At 48.3% G+C, this 11,610-nt stretch overlaps 1 protein-coding gene across 3 annotated transcripts in view; it reads right to left on the reverse strand.

Moving 5' to 3' along the window:
- MIER1 (MIER1 transcriptional regulator) overlaps nucleotides 1–11,124 on the reverse strand; it is a 33,445-nt gene extending 22,321 nt beyond the window's left edge. Inside the window, exons 1-2 of one of the 3 annotated variants that reach the window (XM_082053731.1) lie at nucleotides 10,904–11,124; nucleotides 10,335–10,461 (exon numbers count right to left, since the gene is read on the reverse strand). Coding sequence is in view for 1 of the 3 variants with exons in the window: in XM_082053730.1 (XP_081909856.1) it covers nucleotides 9,855–9,863 (9 nt within the window). In the remaining 2 variants the exon portion in view is untranslated. Of the gene's footprint in view, nucleotides 1–9,854; nucleotides 10,005–10,334; nucleotides 10,566–10,903 lie in introns of those variants that run through there. The other 2 variants (XM_082053732.1, XM_082053730.1) reach the window with 2 other exon arrangements.
- Between the last annotated feature and the right edge of the window lie 486 nt (nucleotides 11,125–11,610).

Below are 11,610 nucleotides of genomic sequence, written 5' to 3' on the forward strand. Positions count from 1 at the left end.
CGTGACAACATACAACTGATCTCACCAAAATCCAGTGACTTGAATACCGAGTTGCTCTGAGATGGGAAAAGGAAAGTACAACCAGGGCTGGTAGAGATAAGAAGGGAAGAAGCATCCCCGTGACTTGTGAGGAAAGATGATTCCCGCAATGAGAGCTTTCCTAGGGACAGAGCTGAGCTTACGTCCTAGAAAGCCCTGAGGATAAATCTATTCCAAGAGACAGAACAGGTTACTTAATAAACCATAAATTCTGCAAAAGCCATCTTAAAACTGTTCTTTCTGCCTAACCATTAAACCACAGCGTTACTTGAAGGCTCTTACACAAGCTAACACTCCTGCTGCCAAAAAAATAACTTTTTCCAAGACTAAACCTGTGCTTACTCATGGTCAGTTTCTCTCTAACCTAGTATTGACATTACTGTTAACGCTAAATAACCACCCCCTGCCTCGACCGTTATTTTTTGCTGTAAGAGGCATTTCAGGATAGGTCTCACTCAGGAACCAGCTGATGCGTTTATGGATCAGTAGTGCTGGTCTCGGCTTTGCAGGGATAACCCCCAGGGAAGGAATTCTGAGTGGCCCACACGTGGGGCATGTCCAGCCTCATCCCCGCCAATCCACCTGCTTCACCTGAGCCCAGGAAGGAAAGGACTGAAGAAAAAAGAGCTTATAAACTGGGGATCACAGAAGCGCCAAGGAGCCCTGTCTCCAAAACTGATTAAATCAAGATGGGCAGTGAGAAGAGGCTCATGGTATAATTGCACTTGTGTCTGGAAAAGTAACTGTGACTCAAAGCAGGAGACCAGTTGTGGGAAAGCAAGAATAGCTGAGACACTGCTTTCTTCACAGCACCATCAGGTAGAGTAGGGCTTCTGAGCCCTGGGTAAAGGGGAACAGCCAACTCCCACCGCAGTTTGGAAAAGCAGGTTTCCTACATTGAAATCCTCAACAAGCAGAACGGGGTCTGCCCCAACCCTTGCCCTGCAGCCATGCAGCATCCTTCGGATTCATATACACCTCACGTGGCTCTACGTACATGTGCGTGTACAGATTTTTATGTGATTTACATATAAATATAGAAATGTTGGAGCCTGTTGGTTCAGTCCCACTTGAAGTTTCTATCATGCTTTACAAGTTTTCAGGATAGAAAAGGTATAATTTGCATCTTAGAGGACAAGGATACAGAGATGGCCTCACCCCCACTCCTGGGCAGGTAGCAGAGCAAACGTGAAGGAGGACAAGGTGATGTGAGCAGTGGGCATGGACTTACAAAAGAGAAATTACACCTGTGCCTAAGAGCCTTCCTCAATAAGAAGACTGATGTGGTGGACGAGGGGAGCACAGGAGATGCTGCTTGTCTTCACTTCAGCAAGGCTTTCCAGGCCATCTTCCATAACACCCCCACCAAGTGATCAAAAGTAAGCCTGGACAAACATGGATCTCCCAAGGAACAAGCGCCAGGATGAGAGGAAATGGCCTCAAGTTGCACCAGGGGAGGTTGAGTTTGGGTCTTGGGAACAATTTCTTTCCCAAAGGGCTGTCGGGCATTGGAACAGGCTGCCCAGGGCAGTGGTGGAGTCACCATCCCTGGAGGGGTTGAACAGACCTGGAGATGAGGTTCTCAGGGACATGGGTCAGTGCCAGGGGTGGGGTAATGGTTGGACTTGATGATCTTGGGGGTCTCTTCCAACCAAAATTATTCTATGTGGATGGAACACTGACTGAACAGCCCAGCTGGAATGGTTGTGACAAGTGGCAAAGAACAACCCCTATGACTTTTACACAACTCCAAAATATACAACCATGCAGTCTATAGAAGGAAAAAAATACAAACCCCAACCAGAAAAATCTGCAGAAACCCAATCACCTCCAGAACATCAGTCCAGTCCATTTCAGGCTACCCCCCAGAGTGCAAACATCCTTCGAGCGGTTCTAGTTCATTCTTTGCCACAGACCTCACAGGCAGCTTTTAGGAGAACAGCCTCTGGGTCTCTATTCCTTTCTTCTAAGCTTCACCCAACACACCTACCTAGTCTGTCCTAGTTCGTAGATTATCATCTCTGCATTTCACATGTTCCTGGTGGAAGTGATGCACTGCCAATCATTTTTTGCCTTCTATTCCTAGCTAGATGCAGTGTCATGTTACATTTCATCTCCAGCTCCTGCCCAAAGGAGCAGCCTGACCTCTCCCCAACGCCCCATGTGCTTTGGCCACTTGGGCCAGGCCCAGCATGTGCTGGTTCAGCAAGGCCACCTGGAAGAAGCTAACACTGGTCTTTTTTTTATCCTATCAGTGAGCAAAGAACTTCATCTCGGGCCTTTGCAAACAGCCCAGAGCACAAGTTCGAAGCTGAACACATGGAGAAGGGTGTGTGGGAGGAGATGAGGAGCAACCCTTGCTGTGACAACCTGTTAGCATCACATATAAGCTGAAAGAGTATCCTATAATTGAAGAGTTGTCTCAAGACAATTACTGCAATTCTTGATTACTGAAACCTATTTCCTTGCCTCCAAGTGATCGTGACTCCAACCAGGGTAGAACAGGTGGCTTTGAGGGCATTTGCTTATGAAAATTTCCTGGCAGTAAAAATCTACATTGGTATCATTGGATCTAAAGTCCTAAACTATGGCGTGTCAATATAACAGCAATTCCTGTGAAAAAGGACAACCCTGTTCTTCAGTGGCTTTTCATTTTCTGCTGCAGCAATTCACAAAGAAGTACAAAGCATTTTTTGGCTCAAGGGCACTATTGGGAACAAAGAGCTGCTACCTATAAAAAGATAATGGTGCCCAAGGCCCAGCAGAGAAAAATCTATGGGATGCTTACAATATATGGGTTGACACACACAAACTGTTCTATGCATAGCACTATCAGAAAAGATAACAGTGAACATTTATTGTGAGTTCAAAAGAATGAAAACTCATTTATGAACTCCTAATTCATGGACAACCAGGGAAAACTGAAGCAACCAAGTGAGCCCTGCTCTATGGAGACACCATTGAGCATTTGTTAATGTTCCAGATGAGCAATTTAAAGGAAATATCACTTCTGAGATATGGAGAATATGAACCTCCTGGTAAAGGGAAAACAAAAAGACATCGAGCAACAAAACATCAGGCTTGGGTGGCACTACAAGAATCTGCCACTGGTTTTATTTAATGAGTATTTTTAGGAGTCTTGGGAAAGACATGCAGAGTAGGTATTTGCAGAAGGTTAGTGACGCAGCAACAACCGAGCCCCAAAAAATCATATCCAATACATTATCTGGTGTATGGATATGGGAATAAATGGAAATTAAGTTGGTCAGTCTGCTTCAGACACCTTTGGACTGCCAAGTGATGAATGCAGCAAACACAGAAAAATACCCAGATCTATCGTGTTATTATGACTACAAAAACTTGCTGGACTTTGGGATGCATTAGTGTAAGTTGTGATGGGAGTTAAATGGTAAAAGTAAAAATAAATTGGCATCATGACAAATGTATTTAATGCAAACAGCCTTCAGGAGACATGGGTTGTGCACAGCTTGGTTTTGAACCCTCCGGGCAGTGCCCACTCTGCAGGCTGGCAGGAGACTCACGTGTCTGATTCCACCGTTTCAGAGCTGCTTGGACTGGAATGTGACACTCCAAAATGTGAAAGCTGGGAAAGTAATGCACTGCAGTTTGCTCTTTTTACATTGCTCCCACAGCCTGCAAAGAAACACCTGAGTAGACCTGGCAGGACACTACGCAGTTTCACTTCTATCTACAAAGCTACAGTTGTAATTGTTAACATCTTTCATGCTATTTAATATCATATAATCAATTAATAACAAAACATCCAAGAACTAGCAGTATCTGCAGTCTCTATGAGACAAACATCCATCCTGTTCAAGTTTACTCAGTTATCTTTAACAGCTCTTCAAGTGTTACATAAAATGGTGAAAAACTAAAACTAAATTGGGTCTACATTGATAGCAATAACCCTGACAAATTCATCGAGCAGATGCTCACATCTTTTTCAACACTGCTACAGGAAAATACCCCAGTTAACTTCAGGGTCGCAGCGGCTTGCTTTAGCAACATTTGTAGCACCGAAAATGTTAATATTAACTGCCAAATAAACGTAGCAGTGTCAAGTATTATGTAATGACACAGAATGACGCATGAGCGGTGTGGAGGGGACGTGTAATTACCTCAGAACTATACATGTATTTGGCTTCAACATCACTAAAGCTACATTTCACTAAGCAAACTATTGAAAAGCAAATTACAGATTTGCACACAATAATACTCATTCTGTTCATAACAACTCGCATTTATTGCCAAGATGCAGATATACAGTTACAGGAATAATAAGGACTGCGTGAACCCTGAAGTTTTGAATACACATGGTTCAGACACTAACCCTGCAGTTCCAATTGAGAACAGGAGCGTGGCAGCTAATAAAAAATGTTGTAAGACCCGCGTCTGAGCAGTTGAAGTTCGGAAGTGACTGTGGCAGCCATTTAATAAACTGCAGTGAGCCAAGCTACACGATGGCCTGGAGAAAGCGGCTGGTTACAATGGTGAAGAACATCATTTACTCAAGGGAACACGTGTCCCTTGTCATAAACGGGTACTCCAGTGGAAAACTTTGAGTTCCAGCCTGTCCCTCTCTCCCCGGGTTATACAGCAAAACAACCCAAATGTCAGAGAACGGTAGCGGGGAGAGGGAGGGGGTTTGGCATGTGGTGGTGGTGGTGTTTTGGTTTGGTGTTTTGTACTGCTTTGTTTGGGTTCTTCGGTTGGTTGGTTTGCTTTTTGTTTTTTACACCTCGGAAAGAAAACAGCAACATATTGAAGAAAAATAATAAAAATACTGCTGCCCCTTATTTAATGGTTTTACACGTAAACACTGCTACAGCCAAAACTACAGTGACCTCCAAGCCCTTTTGTACATGAAATGGAAGCCTTTATACGCACGTTTACTTTTTTTTTTTTCCCAGTTTGGTTGCTAAATGGGAAAATTATTGTATTTTCAGAACACAAAGGTCAAGCACAATGTTTCAACTCACAGATCTCAAACGTGCACATCTAAGCAAACGTCCCTTGACTTGGCCATTCCCATCCTAGTCCCGACTCCACTTTAGAGTTTCTAAAGCTGACATTTTCCCCCATGAAGGACAGCCAAGCATTGGAATAGGTTCCCCAAGCTCTTTCCTTGCAGATTTTCAAGACCAAGCTGGTTAGACCTCAGAGCGGTCAGACCGGACACGTCCCGACATCCTTGCCACCCCAAACTATCTCATCATCCGGAGTTTTGAGATTTTGCAGGTTTGGTTAAAACAACAACAAGCCACAAACAAACACAAAACCTTAAAAAAACAACAACTTCCATTTTCAAGGAGTCTTACAAAGCACAGAACACCGTCTCCGGCTTATCCAAAGCACAAGCTTCCAACTGGACATTTCTAACTGTTTATTGTTCATTTCTGTTAGAAAGGAGAGCACCAGCCTCAACTTCTTGTAGTATTCTGAAATGTCTTCCTAAGAAAAATTGAAAGTAGAAACTGAGTGATCATATCCCACAACAGGACTTCAGATGAAACCAGATGCAGTCACATGCCAAGCATCACAAAGAAAACATTCTTACGCTCAATTTGTGACACAAATGGATTAGTAGTGAAATATTAATACAGACTAGGGATTCTGGTCAGGAAAAGGCTCAAAAAGAAACGGAATTTTTCAACAATTCCACTGTCCACCCAAAATCCATCCACTGTACTAGAAAGAACTCCAAGTCCCAAGCAGTAAGTCCACAAACATCAATTTTCCATCAAAAACAAAAAAATCCATAAAACTCTTCTATTACAACAGAAAAACACACTCATATTTTCCAAGATTACAAATGCAGAATTCTAAATACCAGTGTTTTCAATAGCTTGTCAGAAAAACTGAGGGAACACAATCAGTGACGATAACCAACCACTTTGGAGGTTACACTCTCACCAAAGGAGGGAGAAAACTCAATTCCCAAATCCACATTAAGTTCACAGATACATCTGTGAATTATTCTACAAAACCTGCTCCAAAATGAAACAAACAAACAAACAAGACAGACAATTCGTTAAATCCAAGATCAAATAAGGAAAAAAAAACCACTGCTCAACAGAATGGATTGATGTGAGTCGTCAATTTTAATCATGATTTAGATCAGTCAGCAGGAAACCTTGATTTAATCTATTTTGACCTTATTTTGTATCCAGGCATCGCTCAAATGCTCCGTCCTCCCTGACTGTTCAAACATCTCAATTTGCAACCACATCAGCAATCCTGTTAACTTTACAACTGCTTCCTACAGGGGAGGTTAGTACACATTTATGCATATTGTCTTAAACTAATAGCATAGCTTAATAAAAATACAGAGATTAAGAATGTCAAAAAGGTTATTAGGAATGGTTACTAAAGCATATATTTCTTACATATTATGCCCTGAAGTTTTTCCAAGCTGCATATGAAAACTAGAATTCAGTTACACTCCAAGTTTAAAACTCTTGAACTGAAAGCAGCATGACATTCAGGAAAAAGGAAAATTTTAACAGACATTATTAATTTAAAGACGACTTACTAAAGCACTGCCACACAATATCAATAAACTGATTTTCTGCTCAAAAGCAACTAAGCTTTCAGAAACCCAAACAACATTAAAGTGCACTCAAAGAAATCGGGCTGTTTAACCATCCTCTGAGCCCAGAATTGCTCCTGCTCCTCTCCCAGGCACACGTGCTCCAGCTTCCCATCCTTGCCTGACACATTGGGATACCAATTCTAATTTTTAACTCCCCAGAAACTCACTCTGCAGAAGGCAAAAACTTGAGTTATCATTCCAGTGGGTCAGAAAGTTGAGGGGTGAGAAACGGGACCATGTTTTCCAGCATCAGCGAACACTCAGAGCTGCACACGTCAAGGATAGCACCTGAGAAGTTGTGTCAACCTCGTAGCTTGACAAGTTTGGAAGGAGGAACCTCATAACTCGACAATGTTGGCAGGAGGAATCCACTACCCTCCCGCATCTGGTCCTGCTGCCCCACGCTCACCATTTCCCCACTGGTGCTGCCCGTTTAGTGTCCTTGAAACTGCCTGTAAGAACCTCACTGGTGCCTCCTACTGTGGAACAAAATGGAGCGACAGCGGGAATTCAGCACTTCTGGAAACTACCACAGGTTTCTAGCCGCCCATCTTTTCAACACCAAAGTCTGACCCCGGCTCTTCAGGTTTTTGGAATCAGAAGATCTGACTCCCACATTTTTACCAAATATTGTAATGGCTGAATAAACAAAAAAACCATGCTCTTTCAACTATGAATCCAGCATTTCAGTCAAAAATATTTTCTTCTCAACAGGCATTAAAATACTCGTATTTGGAAAAAATATGTACGTATCAGCATTCACTTCACCACAAAACTAAGTAAGCAGCTTAAAGCACGATATGGTAATATTCACAAAGCTTGAGCTCATCTTAAGTTAGAGACGTTTTCTTTCTGATTTATGAGTAGAACAATCTCCTAATGTGTTGGAATATTATTAGGATTCAAAGCAGCCACGTGACCAGGCTTCAAAGTAAAATGGAATCCTAACACAGGTTATTAATCCCAAATCTAAAATCAGTTTAATATATATTAAAATATATTTTTTGTCTGTTCTGTGTTCAAACTGGTAAGCTCCTACAAAAGTGAAACAGTATTTTTTTGTTAATTTAGTTTCGCTTTCTGGACTCATTTACTTACTAACCAGGCTCAGAGCTCCCGTCTGAAGCACTTTCCTGACAAATTTAAAAAGTTTCATATTTAAATTGTTTATTTTTTGTGAGGTTTATATCTCTATCATTAAAGCCTGGCTGATTCTCTAGAACGCAACATTTTAGGACATGCAAAGGATGAGTTCCTGCACATTCCTTCCTAAGAGTCAGCACAAGATTTTCCACTGGAGGGGATGGGGAAGAGGGCTTAAATCTCTGAAAGAAAATATTATTATTTCTTTAAATTTTGCTTGTCTCCTGATCCAGAACACAGTGCGGCCGTGGAAACAGTTGTCTGCACAATTCAGCGGCTGTGAACGAATGTCGGCCAAGCCACCAGTGCTGAACTCGGCCCACAGGTGGATCAAAGCTTGCACAGCCCTTTACACTGCTCCTGCCCCTTAACCTGAAATACAGAGACCAAAATAGGACAAAGAATTCATCTTAGCCCTTCTTCAAAAAAGCAAAATGCTGAGGCGGGGGGGGGGGGGGGGAACAAAGCACAACTCTTCTTTTCTTAGTAAAATATCAAGACCAACATGTAATAAAAGCCTTACACGTTGGAATAATGTCCATAAAGTGAAAAACAAAACCTGCCTGACCTCCAAACCCCACGGGCGTTTTATTGCTATCAGCAGCATGAACCCCCTACAACTCTCAGCTGCTCTCCCTGCTGTACCGTCAATATAAGTACGTGACAATACAGAATAGGAAGTAATTCAGCACACGGCCCCTGGCTCTTCAGCAACATGGCGAACTTCAGCTCCCCCCAGAACAGAGCTGGCGTGAATATTTCACAATAACGCTGCATTTAATTAAAACTCACAAGCAATTGGTGAAACTTGAGACAAAGACCCTGAATACTGTGATGCCCCAACGTCTCCCAAAATGTACAGATGACAAGAGTTTAATAGCCACAGTTTTTCAGCCAAGAAATTACTCAAGGATCAAACCTGTGATTCTGTGCCCCTCAAGATACAGAAAAAAAAAAACCAACACAACAGACAGGTAGATTCTTTTAACTTCTAAGATTAGATTAGTACATTTCGTACCAATCACAGGAAGAATGCTTCACTACAGATTTCATTTTGGAGGGAAAGATAAAATAAATTTACGTAAAAATTCTCGCACATTCAGGATTTTCAAGGGAAGAGACAAGAAACCTCATCTGTCAAATATTCTAATCCCGATACCTTCAGCCCCCCCCCCCCCCAGTCTATCTGGAAGAAACGCCTTTGAAATATGGATTTCCAATCCATTTGTCAACACTGTTCAAGCAGCAAATTACCTACAGATTGGAATCTTACGATAACTTGAAGAAAACTTAATGAAGTATCTATACATCTGTCCTAACTTGCCTCCTAAGCAGCAGAAGAGCTGCTCTTCCAGCTCCTATTGGGATGGACAAGTCCACACCTCAAAAATCAAGCACGTATCTCGCTCCGTCTCCCCGCAAAAGGTCAATAAGCCTTTTCCCATTTCCTGCGACTCCCCTGAAGAGTCCTTCTCCCTTTTTCAGCAGCTCTCCCTCTAATTCTCCTTTGCCTTAACGTCTACAAAAAGCTATTTACGGAAAACAAATACGTGTTTTATGCCCCAGCAGTGGTGCACCGATCAAAGCCCGGGTGGGACAGAGACAGCCGGCGGGAGCTGGCGAGCGAATCCAGCTCCCTCCCGCGGGGATTACGCTCCCCCAAAGACGAACCCCGTCCCAAGAGGGGCACAGGCCCTGCCCCACCGCCCCCTGAGCAGCCAGGGCTCCTCTCCAGCACCCCCCGAGTGGTCCAGCCCCGGCCCCCGGGCCCGCGTTCGGGGCTCAGACCGCCCTCCGGTGCCGCCCTGGGGCGGGAGGCGCCGCTCGCAGCTCCCAGCCCGCCCGCGCCCCACGGCCGAGCCGGGCCCGGCGCCCCGGGGCGCGGCTCCCCGTCCCGGGGCAGTAGGCCCCGGAGGGGCGCGGGCGGCGGGGCTGCGGGCGCGGGGCGGTGCCCCGGCGCCCCCCCGGCCCCACAACTAACTTGCGGGACTCTCCGCCCGGCCGCGGCCCCGCGCAACAAGTTCCCGGGCCGGCCCCCGCCCCGCCGCGCCGCTCTCACCTCCGCCATGTTCGCTGCGCGGCCGGGCCGGCGGGAGGCGCGGGGGGACGCGGGGAGGGCCGGGGAGGGGGTCACATCGCCTCCGCGGCGGCGGAAGCGGCGCCGGCGGGTCACGGTCTGCGCGGCGGGGGCCGGGGAGCGGCGGGAGGGGGCGGGCGGAGGGAGGGGGCACGCCGCGCACTACGTCACCGCGCACGGCTCCTCCGCCACCGGCCGCGCTCTGCCCCCCCCACCCTGCGCTCCCCGCGGGCGCGGGAAGCCTGCTGGGCGCGTGCCGCCCCGCCCTGGCGCGCAGCGCCCCCCCCGCTTGTCACTCAGGCGCAGGTCCCGCCCCCTCGCCTGTCACTCAGGCGCATGCCCCGCCCCGGCCCTGTCAGCGCTGAGGCCCCGGCCCCTCACGGCCCCGGGAGCGGTCGCGGCCATTGACGCGTCGGTGCCGCTCCCTCCCTCCCTCCCTCCCCACCCGGCAGCCATACTCACGCGGACCGCGGGAGCTGTATCACGGCCGGCGCGGCGCACAGGGAGGTTCTCGGGGAACGGCTCCTGAGCGGGGCTCCAGCTGCGTGTGGCACTCGGGTGGGATAACACCAATAGCGCTACGTTGGTCCTACGTAAAGGAGGAGAAAAATAAAATAAAAACCAGGCATCCGGTCCTAATTCTTGTCTGTTTTCCCCCAAGCCCTGCCCAGGTGTCCCGCCCGCCCCGGCTCGGCTGTGTCCGGGACACGCACCGCCCCGCGGTGGATGGGGAGAGCGCCCGAGCCGGGCGGTGCGATCGCTTCGGAAAGCGGAGGCGCTATCGGCTGTTCAACACTTCGGAAAAGCCTCTCTGGGGGAAAACCTGCGGCTGCTCTCCCCTGCCCGGGGCTGGGCCGGGCCCGGCGCCGGGGCACGTACAACCTGCGGGTCTCTGAGCTGCCCCTCGGCCACCAGTTTTCGCCACGGAATCCTCAGCAACGGTCCCCGTGGGGCGCTGCTGAAAGGAAAGCACCCACGCATGCAACTTTACTGACTCAAGCAAATGAGAGAAAAATAAAAACGAAACAAACCCTCACTTCCCCCTCAGAAGCCCAGAGCTGCCCCGATCCCCGCCACCGAGCAGCACGGCGGGGCGGAGGGAGCTCCCCTTTCCCCGGGCCGCCGAGGACCTTTGTGCTTCAGTGACAAAGGGGGAGCGGGGGCTGCTGCGGCCCTGGCGGCAGGGGAGGAGTCCCGGGCTGGGCAGGGGGCGGGCGGCGAAAGGGCGAGGCGGGCACGGAGAGGGGCCCGGAGCCGGGGGAGCCTCTCCCGGCACTGACCCGCCGGGTCCCTCCTCAGGCGGGCGGACGCGGGGAAGAGCGCGGCCCGGCCTATCGGCGGCGCCGTCCTTGCCAGCCAATCACCGCGCCGCGTCTTGGGGCGCGCTGCCATGGTTACCGAGCGACGCGCTGCCCCGGCCGAGCATCGCCGCCATGCAGGGCCCCGCCGGTGGCCGGCGGCCTCTCCCGTAAGTGGCGGCCGTGCCGGGCTCCCGGCAGCTCTGTGTCCGCCGCAAGGGCTTTCCCTCGGGCGGCTCCGGGCACCGCGGGCCGGGGCAGGCCAGCCGGGAGGGCTCCCCCACGGTGGTCCTGGGCCACAGCCTGGCTGTCACCGGCCCCGCAGGCTGCATCTCTTAGCCCTTTATTGTGACACCAGTTCCCGTGTGTAAGCTTAGCCCCAGAAAACCAAGTATCAGTAAAATATCTTGCGGGGTTTTATTTGACTGCAGGTGTTGCCC

The sequence above is a fragment of the Streptopelia decaocto genome (assembly GCF_964273445.1).
Source record: "Streptopelia decaocto genome assembly, chromosome: 5".
Lineage (NCBI taxonomy): Eukaryota > Metazoa > Chordata > Aves > Columbiformes > Columbidae > Streptopelia > Streptopelia decaocto.